Source organism: Asparagus officinalis, chromosome 7 (assembly GCF_001876935.1).
Source record: "Asparagus officinalis chromosome 7, Aspof.V1, whole genome shotgun sequence".
Lineage (NCBI taxonomy): Eukaryota > Viridiplantae > Streptophyta > Magnoliopsida > Asparagales > Asparagaceae > Asparagus > Asparagus officinalis.
This window is the reverse complement of record NC_033800.1, coordinates 7849458-7870854: the sequence shown is the minus strand read 5'-3', so window position 1 is coordinate 7870854 and position 21397 is coordinate 7849458. Positions and strand designations below refer to the sequence as shown.

Below are 21397 nucleotides of genomic sequence, written 5' to 3'. Positions count from 1 at the left end.
TACTTTATCAATGTATAGAGTAATGGACTACAAGACAACAATCAGCAACATACAATCAGCAACAAGACAGAGTTGTGGATAGAACATCGGTCTTAATACAAGCAGCAACAATCAGCAACATATAATCAGCAACATACAATCAGCATACACATCGGTCTTAATACATTAGTCTTAACACATCAGCAGCTACAAGACACAATCAGTCTTAATACATAAAATGTAGTAATACATTAGCAGCTACAAGACAGAGGTCTTGTACAAAATGCGCATCACTTGAATCAGTTCTGCTCATGGATTGCTTGAGGAGCCAAGGCAGAGTTGTGGATGAACCTGAGCTGATTGTGCTCTTTCCTGTGTTAGTGGTAGCGCTGTAAGAGAAACACATGCACAATCAAATAAATCGTTTGTTAAAAGTTAAAAACAGAGTAAATAAAGCATTGTTAAAGATTGATACACAAAAATGTAAGCAATCATACGTACATTAATCATGAGATATGACTTTTTGAACAAACCAATACATCCACCACCCGTGCATATGTTTACCTGCAAATTATATGACAAATTAATCATGAGATATGACTTTGTGCTATCAAGTTTCATAAACTTATATAGGGTTAAAACTGAATATCAACGAAAATGGTACCTTTGCAAGTTAACTTTACAACTAGTTCTATAATGCCCGAGTTCACCACATCTGCTACATATGCGTTTCTTCCTTTCTTTCTTTTCTTGTGCCTGTTCTAAACCTGACTGGATTCTAGTAGCATTGCGTGGACGACCTTTAGTCCTTGCAGGTCTATCAGGATCACGAACTGTTATCTGAGGAATGTTCTCTATTGTATGTGAAATGGGTGCGGAAGGTTGAGGAATATCCATAATTTGATCTTGAGTTTCTCCAACTTCTTCTTCAAGTGATTCCATGAAATTTGTTAGCACATCATCAAGTTGTTGCAGCTTCTCTTCTGAATCAAATGCAAGCTCGAGCACATTATTGAATTTTGCTCTTAAAGCCCAAGATTTCAATAAATTAATCTTCTCTTCACAGCTGGTGATGTTTCTTCCAAATACAATATTGCCAACCCCAATGTTACGATGCCTTGCATGTATGGTCCAACGGTGTAGGATGTAGTGGTCGGGTAATGAATCCATTTGCCTAGCCATCATTAGCGATAATATATGTCTACATACAACACCATTAGTTTCAAACAAAGCACAAGTGCAACAGAACTGGATCTGACTGGATTGTTCATAAGTAACCACCTCCTATTTTCCTCTATCTGTAAACTTACAGACCTTGTATTCAACAATGTCCCCATCTTTTCTCAATTCTTCACAGAACTCTGTACCAAATCCTTTGAATTCAGTATGGAACACATCAAACATATTGCGTGTATACATTTCTCCAGCTTGGATCTCAATTGGATGTCCAAGGAGCATAACCGGCTTTGTGTTCAGACTCTTAAAATCTTCATGGGCTTCACTTAAGCGACGATGAGTTACTGCTTTTTCATATTGTGTCACAAACTCGTGTAACTGAGTCTGTGAGTTAACATACCCATCAAAAAATGCATTAATACTTTCACTCCTTTGGCTCGATCTCATTCCAGCAAAAAAAGTGTCCTTCAGATAACACGGCACCCAGTGTTCTCTGCATTTGTAAACTGTTTGCAACCATCCCTCCCCTTCTTCATTTATATCAAACTTCTCTTTCATCTCAACCCAATATCCTTCACATTGTTCAATTGAAGAACTATTGCACCACAAGCCCCAATACCTTTGAAACTGTTCACCATAACGAGATACCAAAGTAGGCAAATGATCAATAATATATAATAGCATCTGGTTCAATGTCGTGCATGCATTTCAGCCATTCTTCAAATAACCAAACAAAGGTATCTTCCTGTTCATCGGCTAATAATGCACAACCAAGTAAAGTGGACTGCCTATGGTGATTTACACCAGTAAATGGAGCAAATGGAAGACCGAACTTATTAGTTCTGTATGTCACATCAAACACAATAACATCACTGAATTGCAAATAAGATGCTCTTGATCTTCCGTCGGCCCAGAATACACTCCTCATTTGTCCACTACTGTCTACTTCTATTGCAAAATAAAATTCTGGATCATTCGCTGTCATACTCTGAAAATGTCGAATGATAGATATGCATTCATGACCAATATTGTTGACTCTTTGGGTTCTGATATGATCAATGCACTGTTGTGATGTCACAAGTTCACCGTCTCTTCCATTGGTTGCATTGATAACGCGAGAAATAGTGGAAGGAGGCATACCTTCTTCTCGCAGACTATCAATAAGTTTTTTACATCTTTGAGTTTTATGAAATTGTTGATGTGATCTGTGCATTTTTGCTTTGTCTGGACTACTCAACACATGATTTGTATGTTCTTCAACAAACCCTGTAACCTCCCACGATTTGTCCTCCAATAATTTAACTCGCATCATTGCCTTACACCCCACTCGGGTCTCTCGCCGAAGAGGGATCTCTATCTTGCCACTATTAGATTTATAGCCCTCCTTATCACAAACAAACTTTCTGTCTACCACTTCTCTAGTCTTGTGAGAGTAATTCACACTGCTCTTCCTTATTCCAAAACCCATCAACAATGCATAAGAGTTATAATAGTTATAAGCTTCTTCATGACTATTAAACTTCATTCCTAGTAGTGGTTTAGGAGCATTTACAGAATTGGCCGCAGTTTCAATTCCAATAACACTTGATTCTCCCATTCCGAACTCTACACTATTTGAATTTGTTTCCTCCATTCCAAACTCCTAAAGAAGAAAAAAACAATAATAATGACCACGTCAATTATTTGGGAACAAAAAAAAACATACACAAAAAAAAGACACAAATAAATTTGCAAAATTAGCATATACATTACTGCAGTACCCCATTACTGCTTCCATGACTTCATAAAATTTGCAAAATTAGCATATACTTTATGAATTTCACTGTAGGATCAATAAAACTCAAGTTCATAAAACTCCGTTGAGATAAAATTAGCATTTCACTGTAGGATCAATAGAACTCAAGTTCTCCGTTGAGATAAAATTAGCATAAAATTATCATTTCACTGTAGGATCAATAGAACTCAAGTTCATAAAACTCCGTTGAGATAAAATTAGCATAAAATTAGCATTTCACTGTAGGATCAATAGAACTCAAGTTCTCCGTTGAGATAAAATTAGCATACAATTATCATTTCACTGTAGGATCAATAGAACTCAAGTTCATAAAACCCCGATCCCAGTTAAATTTTTAATCACATCAACACTTAGCAAAAATACTTTGTCTGAAGAAAGGAGGCGGTCGAGAGAAGAAAGGAGGGCGGTCGAGTTGAAATTTTACCTGTCGAGAGAGATCGAAAGGGGGAGTCGGGGTTGGCCTCACGAGACGAAACGAGCGGTGGCGGTCGCCGATTTCTCAGTTCGAGCGGCGGCGGTCGAAGCTTGAAGAAATCGGTGGGGCGCGGCGACCAACTGGCGGAGAGAGGAGCTCAGCGGTGGTGATCGCGGCCGCAAGACAGTCAGCGGAGAGAGGAGCTCAGCGGTGGTGATCAAATGATTTACTCGAAGGGGGAGATGCCGAAACGAGCGGATTTGGCGGCCGCAAGGAGGGCGGAGGTGATCGCGGCGGCTGCAGGTGGCGGAGAGAGGAGCTCAGCGGTCAGCGGTGGTCGCGGCGGCCGCAAGGAGGGCGGCGGTGCTCGCGTCGGAGAGAGGAACTGGGGAGAGAGAGGAGCTCTTCAGAACGTCGATTTGAGATCTGGGAGAGAGGTTCTGGAGAGAGAGATTTGGGGAAAGAAAAGTGAATTTGGTCACGAGATCTTCTTGGAACTGGCGGAGAGAAAAGTGAAGTTGGGTGTTTTTACAGCTGTAATCGACGGGGTTTTTTTCAAATCAACCCTTGCAGCGCACATATCCCCTACGCTGGCAGCTCATGGCCAGTTTTCTCATATACTTATATATATATATATATATATATAATATATATATATATAATAATATATATATATATATATATATTATATATATATATATATAGAGAGAGAGAGAGAGAGGAGAGAGAGAGAGAGAGAGAGCAAAATCTGTGTCAAACTTAAGTGGATAGCAAAAAAGTTATCCACCAAACTTTTTAAGCCATTCATATACCTAGGATCCTGCATGATATGAAAATGTTTTTTATATTAATAAATGAGTGGCTAGGAAGTTTGGTGGACATCACTTAAGTTGATAAGAGTCTTATATATATATATATATATATATATATATATATTATATATATATATATATATATATATATATGACATTCATTTCTAATATACCAGTTTCTGATCATGAGATCAATGGACATGGCTTCATACAGGTGAGTGGAATTTTTAAATTTTCTTCAGCTTGGGATCATATTCGACTCCCTTCAATACTTTTGAGCTTTACAATGTGGTGAATGGTTTCCTTACTCTAATCCTAAGGATGTCTTGTGCCTTGCTTAAAAGCCTATTTAAACAGATTAGCTAGCAAGGGACAGGCTTCTCAAATTTGGAATAACATGTTCGGAAATTTGTACTCTCCTGCAAGGTCTCGAAAGAGACTAGGGACCATTTATTCTTCCAATGTGAGTTTTCATCATGTTATCTGGAAATTGTGTAAGCTTAAAATGAAGTTGAATGCTACAGATACTAAAGACCTGAAAACAGAAGCCTTGGAAATCAAAAAGAGGTTCAATATGAAGGATAATACTTATATCTTAGCTAGACTGGCTTGAATAGCTACTGTTTGGCACATTTGCAAGAAAGGAACAGAAGGATTTTCCATGAGCGAAAGCGTACACAAGATTATGGTGTTTAGGAGAATATAGTGAGACATAAATATTTTGCTTAGAACTTGCAATTGGAAAGTGGGCAATTCGATATTCTAACCAAACTGGGGATATAAGAAAGAGTGATTTTCTCTTCCAGAGGCAGGATGTTTATGTTTTGTATTTGTAAGTGCAAATTAATCGCTACGACTTATGTTAACCTTGGGTTCTTACTAGGTTACTTTATTGTGGGTGACGGCCAGGGTCCTCTCCCCTCTCTACAGTTCCCCTAGTTGAGTTCCCTTGTGTTAACTAGTCAAGGATATATCTATGTACTTGTGTTTGGTTTTAATGGAAATTTACTTATCTTTCAAAAAAAAAAAAAAAAAAAAAAAAAAAAAAAAAAAAAAAAATATATATTAATATTATATATATATATATATATATATATATATATATAATATATATATATATATATATATATATATATTATATATATTATGTGTGTGTGTGTGGGGGTGGGGGGGGGGGTCGGGCGCTGGGGTTTTTTAACTTGACTATGAACAATGATGAATTGTTAGTTTTTTGTTGTAATATTCTACGTAAAGGTACTTTGGGTGTAAGTATTAGCAAAGCATCATTCAAGAGCTGAGTATGTAAACAGTTTGCCCTACAAAGGCTTTCAAATTAATGCGGTTCTTGCAGGGAATAGATTTAGTTGGTACAAATAGTTCAACGAATATAACATGAAAACCATAGAACGAAAATGTACCTAGCCTAATTCATAAATTTTAATTCAAACTACTTTTTGCTGACAAACATTAATTGGCTTTAATTATTTTTAAAGTTCTGATTAGGACGATTAGGATGGATATTTAGTTCAAACTTTAAAGTTCACGCATGTGATTAGGATTAGAATAATTAGGATATAGCCGGTGAGAATATTCTAAATCTACAATTTGTGATTGAGATTATCAGGGCCGGTATATATATATATATATATATATATATATCTTGGTGATGATGTAGAAAAATTAATTTTAATTTTTGTATGATGTAGAAAATTTAAGATTGCTTGGCGATGATTTTCAAAAAGAAAAATATTTGCATATTGAATTTTTTTTAAAACATGACATGTTATCTGATATTGATGGTTTAGATTAATTTTTCAGAACTAAAAGTTTTAAAAGAAATAAAAATCCTGAATTAAAAACAGCATTTGAGATACTAAACCTTATAAAAAATTAAATTCTTTTCCCAATGCATGGATAGCTTATAGAATACTACTCACAATACCTGTTAGTATAGCTCCAGCAGAAAGAAGTTTTTCAAAATTAAAATTAATAAAATCTTATTTACGCTCAACAATGTCTCAAGAAAGATTAAATAATTTGGTAATTTTATCAATTGAAAAGTATTTATTATCAAAGCTTGAATATAAAATTTTAATTAGTAACTTTGCATCTTAAAAAGCTAGAAAATTAAATTTTATATAAAATCTATTTTTTTTAAACTAATATTTAATTTTTTTTTTAAACGTTAAGGCCCTTAATATTTTTCTCTGCTTAGAGCCTCAAAAATGCTTGAGACGGCCCCGGAGATTATGAATACGAATCGGCTTCTCGTGCTACTCAGAGTGCCCGTGACACAGCGCGCAGGTGGGCAAAGAGAAGGACCAGAAGCTTCTTTCAATCCGTAAATAGTCGAAGCATCCAAGTTCGTGAACTATGGATAGACCTACGTAGCTAATTATTAGGGTGTAGGGTTTAATTAGCTCATGCTTTTGTTTGTGATAGTGTTGGCTATTTCTATGGACTTGAATTAATTTGCTTTGATTTTTAGGGAGGATAATTAATGTACGTAGTTTGTTTGTGTTTCTAATATTTTTCTGGACGGTTTATATGTTCTATGCATGGTGCATCATTTAGGGCCTGTTTGGTTGGGTGAAATGGAGGAAGAAATGAACTATAGAGCTGACAAAAACGTCCCTTTCCATCTTAAATTTGCCCAACCAAACGGGCCCATAGCTCCTTTTTGTGGGGTTTATAGAGGCTTTAGACTTGGGCGGTACATTATATAAATTAGCATTGTGGCCCATGAGATGGGTGGTCAACAGTAAGGCTGAGCATGGTTCGGTCCAAACCGAAAAAACCGACCGAACCGACCCGAACCGATCCGAAAAAATCGGTTTTATGAGTGGTGTGGTTCGGGTCGGTTTGAAAACTTTTCAACCCGAACCGACCCGAACCGACCGAATACAGTGCAATACTATCCATTCTGATCTCAAACCCTACCCGACCCGTCCCAAAAGAGTCAAAGACTCAAACCCTAAACTCATTTTCTGAATCATTATGGGTTGAAAACAATATCATTATATCAGTGTTTAATGCTTCATAATCTCCTACTTTGTTGATATCTTTTTTTCTTTAACACAGTTTGTTGTTTGATAAGAAGTTTGATAAAGTTAGAACCGAACAAACCGAACCGCACCGCACCGAACCGATTTGCAACAGTTCGGTTCGGTTTTGATTTATAAGCGGTTCGGTTCGGTTGTTCAAATTTTGGTAAAAAACGAACCGAACCGACCGTTGCACAGCCCTAGTCAACAGCGTAAATACCACAGGGTTCTATATGCTTTAAAACAGTGTCAAGAGGACCTTTTTGCTTATTTACTTGTAGCCGTATAATTTCCTGCAACGAGGGTATGACTAAACTGGACTGTCTTTTTTTACCAATTGCTTTTCACTTTTATATCTTGATTATATGCTTCCATGCAAATAAGATATTAAGATATATGTATATAGTAATATTAGAATGACATCTGGAACTTCATTGCAATTGATGTTAAGGTAAGATAGCTCTCTTTGTTCACCACTCTGGTGGAGAGCAAGGAAAAAGACCCAAATTTATATGGTTGATTGTGTATAAAATGTCGACCTATCGGTATAAGTTCTTTTGGCATTCATATTATTTTGTTAAATACAATCAAGCATTACATGATTATTTTTATAATTTTGTACTGCATCATATACTTTCGTTGACGTATAACCTACTATGGTTTGAGGACAAGGATGACTAGATTCAATGAGAGTCTGAAGTTACCTATAAGTACTTGTCATGCTTTTATAGACCTTAACTAAATTTATTCAGGATAATTGACACGTGCATAATTTTTTATATTAATTCCAATCTATTTTTTTGTGATTACTTCTTAATCATGCTGGATTTATCATGGCAAAAGAAAAGGTAAAAGAAATTAAGCAAATACAAGCTAGTAAATAACAAATATCACAATTGAAGCAAATACACAATATTACTAAAGAAAAACAATGAAGGCAATAATAGGACATACCTGTTGAAGAAGACACTAACAAAAGAGGTTATGAAATAAGAGGAGAAATCGCTATAAACAATTAACATTTATCACTATTGAATCAAATACACAATATTACTAAAGAATAATCATGAAGATAAAAAATGACCATTGAATCAAGGGAAAATTGCTTGGGGGAACCAAATTTAATTGGGTCATGCATCCCCCCCCCCCCACAACGAGAGTCAACCACTTGGGGCACCTTGACCCAAAGTTTTCATGCTTTTACACCCCAAACACACTGCCAAGAAAATCAATTCCCAAATTACCCTTCTTCCCAGTTTAAAACCCATTCCTTTCCTCCTCAATCTGACCCAAGACCTCCCCCTCCCTCCACCACCACCGCCGACGCACCAGTCTCATCCTCTTCCTCCGCCCTCCACACCCGACCGAGTGAAGGAAGCATCCATCGCGCACCAGCAACCTCCGTCACGCGACGCCTGGCCTCGGCATCGCCCTCGTCACCTTCGGCATCTACCTCGTCGGCAAGGCCGTCTACAATCGCATCAACAGTTCTGATCCTCACTCCGGTCACTGAACAACAGAAACCCTAACCAAAGGTCTGATCTTTAACTTCCAATCACCCAATTTCTGATATTTTTGTTAAAATCTAGGGTTTGATGGAGAATTTTGGGATTTGGGCTTGTTGGAAGATTAGATCACTGAAACTGTAGAATGTGAAATTTGGGCTTGTTGGAAGATTAGATCACTGAAACTAGAGGATTTTAGATTGGTTGAAGAATTGGGTGTGTGGTGGATTATTATTTGAACCAATGTTGAAAATAGCGTTAACGCATAGCGTAACGCTTACCTCCGGTTAGGTTACAATAGCGATAACGCATAGCGTAACGTAGGTTAAATGATTTATTATTATTTAAATAATTTATAGATATATAACATTCAAAATAAAAAAATATGAATAATCATCGTAATTTTTAATTTCACAAATCAATATATCATCACAATTTCACAACAAAATCAACCATGTTTGCCTTAACAATCAATCCAAAAGCATAAAATACTTCAAGTTCGAAACCAAATCATAGACATTTTAACAAAACAAGCATTTTTAAGTCATAAGTTTTAATAAATCCTACAAAATGAGCCATCCTCCACTAAATCAATCCCTCATAGGCTCATACTACTAAAATACTAAGTCGTCCTCCTCCAGAATGATGTTTGCATCTTCGGGATCATAATCCTCAGCAGGTACATCTTCAGTAGCGACCTCTTTTCCTCTTTGTACTGAGGATGCTGCAGAAATAATTTTAATTAGAAAATCATAGATTCATTCAAAGAAAGCAACGGCCAAATTTTCAAAGTTTTTAAAAAGCTTACAAGAATCATTAACCCTCTGTTTCTTTGTGTGCAGAACATCTTCCAATGTCTCTTCTCCGGTGGCTAGATTACTAATTGCAGCAACATCAAGATGCTCTCTATCTCCATCATCACCATCAAGCCAAGTCAAATCATCCGGAAGACAAGGATCCTCCTCCTCCACGATCCACTCATCATCGGTAGAAGCCTCCTCCAACAAAATTGGATCTAACTTCCGCGCCTTCCTCCTCATATTTCTCTCCCTTAACTTGATGTTATACATGACATAGACAAGAGAGTTGAGGCGCCCCTGCTCTAGGCGACATCTCTTCTTAGAGTGAACCTTCACGAAATGATAATGACATGTAATATGAGGCTACAAATTTATATGAGTAGTTATGTTAATTTAAATTATTAAATTGGTATTTTCTTTACATGCTCAAAAGTACTCCTGTTGCGTTCACATCCAGATGCACTAGTAGTGAGAGAAAGAATACGAACTGCAAATCGCTGTAATGAAGGAGTCTCATCACCAAATCTCTCCCACCAATAGGCTATAAATTTTAAAATATAGACATCAAAAATCAGTATAATATGACAACATGACACTAAAATCACTATTATTGTCAAATTAAATTTCAAATTTAAAATACCTGCACTACGAAAAGCAAGGGTCCTCTGAGCCATCTCTGATCCGAACTCTCCTAACCTCTCTTTATAAGCATCTAGCTCATAGTCGGCTTCTGCTCTTTCAGCAACATCAGGGATCATGCGAGCCATGCACTCGATAAGTCCCTTCCTCACCTCTGGGTGCTTGCTAAACTTATCCCCGTAAAAGTACTTGGGATTAAGATAGTAAGCAGCAGCATGAATAGGATGATGCATCATTCCCGACCACCTCTTATCAACTAGTTTCCAATAAGGCATGTATTTTCTTTCAATTCCACCACATGCATCTGCAATTTTCTCTTTTGCACTATCCATCATCTCATAAAGTAATGGCATAGAGGGCCTAACATCGGAATCCACCTCTCGGAGGACATGCACAAGTGGAAGTGTTGTAATGAAGCAAAACATCACTCGTCCCCAAAATGACCTGCAATAAAGAATTGTGTTCCTCACTTTCACTCCATTTGGCTTCTTTGCCCAAGTGCTTCTTGTTTGGTGGAAAATTGCAAAGAAAATAACAAAGAAAATTGATTTGTATTCCTTTGATTCTGATTACAATTTGATTACAAAAGAGAGGAGAACGAAATTGGTTCTTCATCTTTGTTTAAAACTGGGTTCTTCACGGTGGCGATGGAGTGCCTCCCTCGAATGCTTGCGTCGAGTTTGCTCTCCGTTGACGATCCGCACGTCTTGCTTCACTGGAACGATGTCTTCTCCTCACGATTTGACGTTGTGGAGAACTTGCGTGGCAAGTTTGAGAACTCAGAACGAGTTTAGAAGAACTCTGTAAAAGAGTTGATTTGAACTGAAGATCGGTTAATAAGCCAAGGCTAGAGGCTCCCTGTTGCTGAAGTTGAAGATGATCTTCGTTGGAAGATGATGCCGATCTCCTCAAAAGCCTGTCTCCAGTGGTCGATCCAAGCCAAGAAAATCCAAAACCGACCCTTAACTTAGTTGAGTTTGTTCGCTTTTATAGGGGGATAAGAGGTTGTAACTGCCCTCTAAATCCGCTCCTAAGTGGGCGAAAATCCCTCAGAACGTGGGATAACGGTTTTGAGGCCGTTCGGCTTGTGTTTGAACAAGTCAAAACACCCAATCTGACGTTCAGAACCCAACTTCGCCTCTTAGAATTGAGACGCGAAGTTGGGTGTTGGCTGAACATTGATGAACGCGAGGGTCGCTCGCGTTTTGGTTTGTTGTAGCTTCGAAACGCGGGGGTCGGTGTTGGCTGGACCCCTACGAACGCGAGGGTCGCTCACGTTTCGCTTGTTGTAACGCGGGTCCGACTCCAGCGTTTTGATGTTGTAACGCGGGTTCGACCCTGGCGTTTTGATGTTGTAACGCGGGTTCGATCCTGGCGTTTTGATGTTATAACGTGGGTTCGACCCTGACGTTTTGATGTTGTAACGCGGGTTCGATCCTGGCGTTTTGATGTTGTAACGCGGGTTCGACCCTGGCGTTTTGATGTTGTAACGCGGGTTCGACCCTGGCGTTTTGATGTTGTAATGCGGGTTCGACCCTCGCCTTGCAGAGATTATCACCAAGTAATCTCTTTTTGTCATAGCGTTGCAAAGATCATTGTCTTGTAATCTTCGTCTTGGCTCCTTGAGAATATGAGAGTTGTCAGATTGTAACTCCCGATGTTGATTGTGAATGCTGTTGAACTAGAGCTCTCATCGATTGTCGTGAAGGTCGTCAGATTGTAACCTTCAGCGATCTACGTGAAAGTCTTCAAATTGTAGCCTTCTGGAAGTCGTCAGATTGTAACTTCCATCATCGGTGTTTTGATGGAGGATAAGCTATCTATTGTGATTTTAGACAGCCTACACTTCTGAGAAACTCTTCAGAGGAGAACATGTTCCTCAAAGGTTGTTTCAAGGAATACAACCTCTGTAATGTCAAAAAGGATGTCGCAAAGCGAGTAACAGTGGGTCTCAATAGATCCTTCCCACCTGTGTACTTCCTCATTAGACTCAATACCCAACAATGATTGTAGATAAACTGAATAACTCCTTTTGCCGCCTCAAGAGTCTATCGGTGTATCTTCATCTTACCTATGTCCTCTAACATGAGGTCAATGCAATGAGCTGCACAAGGTGTCCAATAAAGAGACTTCCTTACCTCCATAAGCTTTGTCCCGGCAAGCACATAAGAAGCATGATTATCAGTGATAACTTGTAAGACATGTTGCTCGCCAATCTCCTCCACAATTTTATCAATACATTGAAAAAGATACTCCCCATTCTTAATATGAGTTGAGGCATCAATGGACTTATAGAAGAAAGTCCCCTCCGGCGAGTTAACAAGGAAATTGATTAAACTTCTACTCTTCTTGTCTGACCACCCATCAGACATAATGGTGCATCCGTATTTTTCCCATGCCGCCTTGTGCTTTGCCTTAATGGAATCAATTCCCTCCACCTCTTTTTTTAGCACTCGTGTCCTTATCTCATAAGGAGAGGGTTGCTTAAGCCCGGGACCGAACTTCCCGATCACATCTACCATCTCTCTCCAATATGGACTGCTCAAGAGATTGAAAGAGAGGCCATTAGCAAAAATGCATCTCCCGATCTTTTGTACCACCTCATCTCTTTGTTCTATTTTGTATCTGTTCTCCATTGTGGTTTGGCGCCCTTGCACATTTACGAAAGTGTCTAAAGGTCCAAATGACCTACTCTGTTGGGCATTACTTCCTTGTCCACTCTCCAACTCTTGACTTTCAGCGTCTTCCACATGTGAATGTGAATCTTCCATTCTCCCAATGGAGCGAACCAAGGCGGCTTTTTTTGCCTTTCCTGTTTCCATTTCTTTCAAAGCCTCTACACATTGTTTTTTAACCAACTCTGGAACCTTATCACATTTTCTAACTCCTTTATGAGTTCCTGCCAAGTGATGCTTCAATCTTGTTACTCCCGCTGTAATATGATGGTTGCAAAATTTGCAATAAAGAGAGTGAGCAGGTTCTCCTTCTTTCCAAACTCCATGCTCCCTAACTGGATCAACACTCTTAAACATTGCAAAATTCTGCACATAAATAATTTCGGCCAAGATTAGAAAGCAGAAATTTTAATAAAGTTAAACAGTAGAATAGATAGCAACAAATAATTTAGGCCACCAAAATAAAGTTAAAGTGTTAATCAAACATCAGGTTCAACGTTAATAATTTTGGTTACTTTTCAAGAAACTTTTCGTCAGCCACATGTTATAAAACTACCGTAGACTTTTAATTAAAGTGGGAGAAACGTTCACAGTTAAAAACCAGAAATGTCAAGAGATCAAAATCAAAAAATTCGTGAAGATTTAAAACTCACCGAAGACGCCCTAAGCTCGGCGAAGCCCCAAAATTCGACGACGACGAATGCCCTAACTCCTAAGCTCGACCGAAGACGACGAGGACGACAAAGTTCCAGTCGGGCGACGAAGACGAGGACGTTAACTCCTAAGCTCGACCGAAGACGACGAGGACGACAAAGTTCCAGTCGGGCGACGAAGACGAGGACGTGAAGGTGAAGACGAGGACCAGAGAAGAAGAAGATGACGAAGGCCCTAAGGTCAGCGGGAGACGACGACGAAGGCCCTAATCTCGGTGGGAGACGACGACGACAGAGACGAGGACGTGACGGTGAAGACGAGGACCTGAGACGACGAAGACGAGGACGTGACGGTGAAGACGAGGACCTGAGGCGACGACAAGGACTGAGGTTAGAATCTGGGCGACGACTTCTCATTTTTTTTAGGGTTTTGTTGAATTTCAAGTCAATCACAGCCGTTGTTTTTTTTTTTAAAATAAATCCTAACCATTAATCAAATAACGTGGGTTAAGAAACGTTACGCAAAAACGCTACGTTACGTGCGCTACGGCCTAAATAGCGTGCGTTATTCTTCATCTACGCTATTTCAGAACGCTATGTAGCGTTATCCTCCCGCTACGTCACGCTAAACGTTATTTTGCGTTATATGGCGTGTTATTTTCAACATTGATTTGAACAATTAAAATTTAAGAGACTTATTATGCATCCTCTCTTTGATGTTTATTGTTTGCGATTATATCGTCTATTTCAGCATTACTTGATTGATTTCTTGTTGATAGTTGAGCTAAGAAGGCTGAGGTTAGGGAGCCTGATCAATAACAGAAAGGGATTTGTGACTCGAGTAATTAAACAAGAGTAATTCGTAGTTACGTGCTAGAGGAAATAGTGGCTAATGTTGTATAAGAAGCATGGCGTGCTCTCGGTATCCGACAGCCCTCGAGTCAGTTCTATGGCGTGCTCAATCTCGGCCTCGTCGTGACCCCGCACGTGTCGGGGAGGATACTGTTCTACAAAGGACATAGGATGATAATAATAATAATAAGAAAGATGATAATAATAATAAGAAAGATGAACCCTTTAAGTTGATTTCTTAAGATGATGATAATAAGAACATGTAGATTTCTGTGTTTGTTAACAATGCATGAGGTTGGTTTTGTGTAACGAGTTATAGATCAATGAAAATTTGAGATAATCCCCTTTTATGTTTGTGCCATATATGTGATATTTGTTATTCTGTGTGACTTATGCTGCTGTTATGTGATATTTTGAGTGATATATTTTGCTGTTATGTGATATTTTGGTATTCTGTGTGACTTATGTTGTTATTATATGATATTTTGGTATTCTGTGTGACATATGATATTTTTATGTGATATTTTTGGTATTTTGTGTGATATATGCTGCTGTTATGTGACATTTTAGTATTCGGTGTGACATATGTTGTTGCTATGTGATATTTTTACATTCTATGTGATATATTCTCATTACCAGTTATATATGCTGGAGTTTAAGTGTTATGTGATATTTTTACAGATATGATTATGGCATACATGCATATTTTTTCATCAAGGCGATCCTAGAGGGAAGGAATACAATGAATATTGAAGCCTTGCAAAGGGAGTCTGAGATGTTAGGAGCAGGACTTGCTGCTCAAATCATATGCGAATGTGGTGAATGGAAGAAGTTATGATTGAAGTTAGATATTGGCGATCCAGAATATCTATTGTACTTCGGGGGTAATAATATACGATTGATTGAGTGGAAGTATTAGACAAACACATGTAACTATTTCATTTGTTGGATGTTGGATGTTTACTAGTTGTTTGTAAATGATAAAATGTGTATTTGTATTTTCTTGGTGATCTTTCTGGATGTGTACTTCATCTGTGGGTTGGGACTGTAATTTCTTGTACCATTCTAGATATGTACTTCATCTGTGTGTAAACAATAATTAACTACAAAGTACAGCCAAATGTCATATATAATGACAATTGTCACAAACAACAGCAAAATATCATAGAACACAGATAAGAGTCACATATAATAGAGTATTGCCACTTCAATTTATAATTCTCAACAAGATGAAGTACACATCTAGAATGGTATGCATCTAGAAATATATATTTTAGATTAAGTACACATCTAACGTTCATATATAATACGTTAATGTCACATATGAGGTCTCAATGTCACACATGTAATACTCAAAAGTCACAAATCAGATCTAAATATCACATATAAGATAGAACTAGCACATGTAGGATTGAATTATCACATATAATATTAAAATATCATATCAAATAGAGTACAAAATTGAGTATATGTGTGGGCTTAGATTGGCAATGAGGCAGATGTGTGCGCTTAGATTAGGAAGGAGGAGGAATAGGTTGAGAAGCCTTGATGGAATCTCTTCTAATGTGGTTATTAGTATAGTTGGTTTTGTGCAAATTTATCGTTTGGACGGTTAACAGAGTTCATCGGTTTATAAAATTTGATAAGGAAATGGAAGTCAACTTGTTTACTTTTGCTATAAAATTTTGTTTGTCCTTCATGTGACAAGCCATCTTAGAATTGCTCCAGGTGTCCTTTTATGGAAGTCAACTTGCTTATGTGACATGATAGTTTCATGTGACATATGACGGTTTCATGTCACATATGTTGTTTTTATATGACATTTATTGTTTATACGTGATATTTGGGTGTTGTATGTGATATTTATGTGTTGCTTGTGATATTTGTTGTTTATACGTGACATTTGGGTGTTGTATGTGATAGGGTGTTGCTTGATACATTTGTTGATTATACCTGACATTTGGGTGTTGTATCTGATATTTGGGCATTGCTTGTGACATTTACCGATTATACATGATATTTGGGTGTTGTATGTGATATTTGGCTGTAATTTATGATATTTAGGTGTTTCTTATGACATTTATTGTTTATATGTGACATTTGAATGTTGTATGTGATATTTGGCTATAATTTCTTGATAGTGAATGTGCTTATTTGTCATATGGTTGTAATTTGTTTATATGTGACACATGACTGTAATTTGTTGTATGTGATATTTGGGTGTTGTATGTGATATTTGGTTGTAATTTGTGACATTTGGGTATTGTTGTGACATTTGTTGTTTATATGTGATATTTGAGTGTTGTATGTGATATTTGATTGTAATTTATTGATATTGAATGTGCTTATTTGTCACATGGTTGTAATTTGTTTATACGTGATACATGGCTGTAATTTGTTGTATGTGCTATTTAGATCTAATAGTCATTCTACATCCTCCTTGCCTCATTGTCATGTGTCAAGTATAAATAGATTCTCAAAAGTCACATGTCTACCTCATTGCCTTCTCAACATCTAAATATCACAAATCAGATCTTTTTCTTCTTCTTCTTTCTTCAAAATTGAGTACATATCCTCTGTCATCTCCCCAAAATTGAGCTATTATTATATCAAAATTATCCCCTAAATGATTTCAACCCATCAAATAAAGTATAACTCTTCTTGAATCTGCTTGTTCTTCCCATTACCCTTCTTCTCCAAAAAGCTTCTAATAGTCATACTCTATTTGATGGGTCATGGAGAGCACTCTTGAAGTCTCACATTCTACAGCTGAAAAGAGGTTAAATTACACCGTAATGTATAAATATCACATAACAGCAACTATATCATGGATAATGAGAATATATCATACATAATGTAAAAATATCACATAACAACAGTATATGTCACACATAATACCAAAATATCACAGGAAACAAGTATATGTGACATACACGTAGCATATGCCACACAGAATGCATAAACGTCACATAAAAGCAGCATAAGTGACATGAAACCATCATATTTTACAAACAGATGAACTCTGTTAACTGTCTAAACTTCAAATTTGCACAAAACCAACAATATTGTTAATTGCAAAGAAAAAATTAAGAGCATACAAGATTATAACAAATTAAGAGCATACAAGAGCATACAAGATTACAAAGAACAAATTAAGAGCATACAAGATTACAACAATATTGTCAATTTGTACAAAACCAGTCTTCCATTTCAAAAGAGATTCATCTCCAACCCCGAGCTCACCAGCTGGAAGCTCGATCCTCAGCCTCCGAATCTCCTTAAAGTTCTTCAAGACCTCGGTCGGCGAGTGATGCGAAACTTCCGATGAAACTAGAGAGCAAGCCGACGACGAAGCTTCCACAGATCTCTTATTCAAGATCTGACCTAGGGCTTGGATAGGCTTGACGATGCCTCCAAGGATGAGGCGAGTGAGATTCGAGATGACACCGCTTGTCTTATCGTCGTTGCCTCCGACGACGACGGAAGGCGAGGGGTTGTCGGAGATGACACAGAGGGGAGGGGAGGGGAGGAAGGAGAGGAGACGGAGGTCGGGGAGGAGGGGGAAGGGGGAAGGAGGAGGATGAGAAGAGGAGGGGGAAGGTGGTGGAGGGAGAGGTCTTGGGCCAGATTAGGGCTAGCTTGAGAAACGAATTGGGTTTTAAATAGGGAAGAAGGGTAAATTGGGAAGGGATTTCTTGGGCAGTGAGAGAAGGGGGTTGGTTGCACTAATATTTCAAATTAAGGGTTTGGGGGTTATAGTTTTGGGACTGGGGAGGAGGATGCATGAGCCAACTATTTTTGGTTCCTCCAAGCAATTTTTCCTTGAATCAAATACACAATATTACTAAAGAATAATCATAATCATGAAGATAAAAAAGGAATATACATGTTGAAGGAGACGAATTTACTATGAAAATTGTGTAATTTCTTGTTTTATATATAGGCATGACATGTTGGATGTGATAGGATAATAATTACAATTAGAGTTCTCTTTGTATAAAGATTGTAAAGTGTATAATATTTGATTATGGTAATAGTAACACAATTCTTATTAACAATTTTATATGTCTAAAGTCTATGCCTCATACGGATTAGCATTAGGGTATTTAGTTCAAAACGAATAATTGGGATAGCCTTTTCATTATAATCAGTTGCATTTGCAATTTTAGATTATTGATCCATCACTATTAATAATTAAGCCTGGGTTACAAGTTGGCACAAAATCCACCTGATTCAGATGGCACAAAATAACCGCTAGAATTTTTATAATGTGGGAATAATTCTTTCATGGGCAGGAGAAATTATTCCATAAATTAGTAATAATGATGGGTCCATAAGCTAAAATTACAAATGCAAAAATCCACCTCATCAAGATGGTTGGGAAGTCTGATTAGGATAATTAGGATAGATATTTAGTTCAAACTTTAAAGTTCACATGTGATTAGGATTAGAATAATTAGGATAGCCTTTTAATAGTTTAAACTTTAAAGTTTGTGTCAGATTAGGATTAGGATATAATTAAAATGTAATATCGAGAAGGGTTAAGGATATTTTTGTCTACCAAAATTTTTTTAGAACTCGTTCTTTTAAAACGAGTATGATATGATATGATATCTTCTATATTGAATATTTTTTTGAGTTGAGCTACCTACTATTAATAATAGTCAACTTGTGAATATTATTGACTTAATTTTAAAATTTCGAGTTCGAAATTGAAAATCTAAAGTGGTGAAAGGGATCTACTACACATGAATTATCTAGAAATAAAATTTTAAAGCTTTGGCATTAACCCATACCTGATATTGATCATTATATTCTTATTACACTTTTATATCCTTATTATCCATTTTATTTAATCAAATATATCACTAATAACATGTTTTTCTCTTAAATTACAGAGAAAGAAGAATTATTGAATAAGAGCTCAAGTGAAGATTATTTTGAGCCCACAAAAAACTTTAATGAAGCTCAGAATGTCTAAATTCAAAGCCCACTACTAAGTTTAGAAGCAAAATTTCAGCACTCATCAATTTCTTGGTCAGTAATTATTAATAACTTATCCTGCAATTAAGAATCAGATTAAATTTGAAAAAAAATAAAGTTAAGATGATCAATTATAAAGAAAGGCAATATCTCTCAATCCAGAAAACAGAATTCAACATGAAAATAGCCTATCTCAACGAGACGGAGCCATCCGGATTAGCAGATTCCAAAAATTTTATCAACAACAATAGATTATGATAGAATTTTATATTTAATTGATATTTATTTAATTATTTGAAGCCCAAGCTAAATTCTAAGAGGCCCAAGAATATTTAAGAAAAGCCCACAAAGCCTAACTCTCAAGTATCGAATCAAGGGTATGAAATATTTTGAGATATCCTATGATTATGAGGGTTACTTGGTGGCCTAAGTCAAATCCTATGGTTGTGATAGTTACTTGGGGTCCAACACAAATCTAAGGATTGTGAGAGATTCCTATTATCTAAAAATAGAGGGGTAGAGTGAGGGTTTGAGGGTTTGAGGGTATGAAAAATTTTGTAAAGACCTATAGTTGAAGAGGAGAGATACTCTTGATTGAGAAGACCGTTTAAATTGTAAACTTTATTTACAATTAATAAAAACATTTTTCACCTTTTAAATTTTCTTTTCTCTTTCTTTGTTGATGGAGATGAAGATGAAGATTTGCTTTCAAGAGGCCAACCCCCTTGCGATGTAAGTTTTTTTTCTTTTTTGTTTTCTTTCTTTAGAAACTCATGTTTTATGATTTTATTTTGCTAGATTAGATTAGATTTACTTTCGTGCTCTTTTATTTTGTGTTGTTATTTTCTTATATTTTTATAGTATAGATTTACTTTTACGCTCCTTTATTTTCTTATATTTTTCTTTAGTAGTGTAGATTTACTTTTATGCTTTTTTATTTCTGTTAGTTAGATTTTCTTTATGCTCCTAATTTAGATATTTATTTCTTTATTCTTCTTCTTCTCTTTATAGTTAGTTTTTATTTTTATTCTCTTTCTTTTATGCTTTTTAGCCTAGATTCTATTTTCTTATTTTTATTTTTCAAAATGTGTAATTAAATCTTATAGGAATTTTAAAATAGTATGAAACTAATTTGATTTTTTTTTTATGATTTATGGATTGCTCTCTTGTGTTCAAAATGATCATGTTTAGGATAATCAATTAGAGAACTAATTGGTAGAAGAAGAATTTCATAATCTACGCTTATCTTGAGTGGTTTGATAGGTAATGCTTATGAAGTCTAGAATTACTATCTAATTATTATTCTTTTCATGAATGATAATTTTACTTGGATGATAATTTAATAAGTTATGTTTTCCTTGAGTAGTTTGATAGTCTATATTTAATAAATTTAAAGTAAAATATGATAAAAAAGAGAGCAGTTCAAAAATTCTAAATGAAATCAATTAGTGGATTCAATTATAGATTTTTATCTTATCTACTTGAATTTTCCTCCATCTTACTTGCATTGATTTTGCTCTTTGTGATTATTTTATTTTTGATTTTGTTATTTTCTATTTTGTTTATTATTTCCCCCTTTGTTTGTTCTCATTTGCTTTTATTGTCAATTTTTCTTCCCTCTTGTTCTAGTTTTCTTTCATGTATAAATAATTGCACACTCTTTATATCTATCTACACTTTTACTTCTAATTGTCTACACACAAATCTATGAACCAATTTAGACTTTTTTCGACACACATTCCTCATAGGATCGACATTGTGCTAATACTATAACTTGATTGTGCACTTGCAATTTTAACACATATTCACAACACATCACATGTGTCATTAAAATCAATGTTGCAGAATTTTCATAAGTTGTCTATTTTTTTACCTCTTAAAACACATCAAAATCCTTTAAATTTTTATTTGTAAATAATTTAAATATAGTAGAGCACATCCATGGGGTTGGATTTAAATTTTCATACTGCTAATTTTGAAATTGGATTGATAATATTTACAAACTAAATACTTTTTTTATAGTAGTCTAGCTTAAGTTTCTCCTTCAAAAAAAAAAAAAAAACAGAATT

General features: G+C 36.3%; 4 protein-coding genes across 5 annotated transcripts; all 4 read right to left on the bottom strand.

Annotated features, from left to right (window-relative positions):
- On the bottom strand, positions 503 to 1161 carry LOC109846640. The gene is made up of 2 exons (XM_020415885.1): positions 644 to 1161; positions 503 to 543 (listed from the first exon to the last, which is right to left on the bottom strand). The coding sequence occupies exons 1-2, from the start codon at positions 1159 to 1161 to the stop codon at positions 540 to 542; spliced, it is 522 nt and encodes a 173-aa protein (XP_020271474.1). The 3' UTR covers positions 503 to 539.
- Positions 1264 to 2932, bottom strand: LOC109846639 (protein FAR1-RELATED SEQUENCE 5-like). Its single transcript, XM_020415884.1, has 3 exons — positions 2903 to 2932; positions 1889 to 2797; positions 1264 to 1782 (listed from the first exon to the last, which is right to left on the bottom strand). Exons 1-3 carry the CDS (start codon positions 2930 to 2932, stop codon positions 1264 to 1266), a joined length of 1458 nt encoding a protein of 485 aa, XP_020271473.1.
- LOC109849556 lies at positions 9330 to 12131 on the bottom strand. Of its 2 annotated transcripts, XR_002249164.1 has the most exons (4): positions 12012 to 12131; positions 10167 to 10667; positions 9535 to 10067; positions 9330 to 9450 (listed from the first exon to the last, which is right to left on the bottom strand). XR_002249164.1 is itself a non-coding variant. In XM_020419398.1 (3 exons), the coding sequence occupies exons 1-3, from the start codon at positions 12037 to 12039 to the stop codon at positions 9928 to 9930; spliced, it is 669 nt and encodes a 222-aa protein (XP_020274987.1). In that variant the 5' UTR covers positions 12040 to 12131; the 3' UTR covers positions 9330 to 9927. The 2 variants fall into 2 exon arrangements, 1 of the variants encoding a protein (XP_020274987.1); XM_020419398.1 differs by having other exon boundaries at positions 9330 to 10067.
- On the bottom strand, positions 12131 to 13197 carry LOC109846637. Its single transcript, XM_020415883.1, has one exon. The coding sequence runs from the start codon at positions 13195 to 13197 to the stop codon at positions 12214 to 12216; it is 984 nt and encodes a 327-aa protein (XP_020271472.1). The 3' UTR covers positions 12131 to 12213.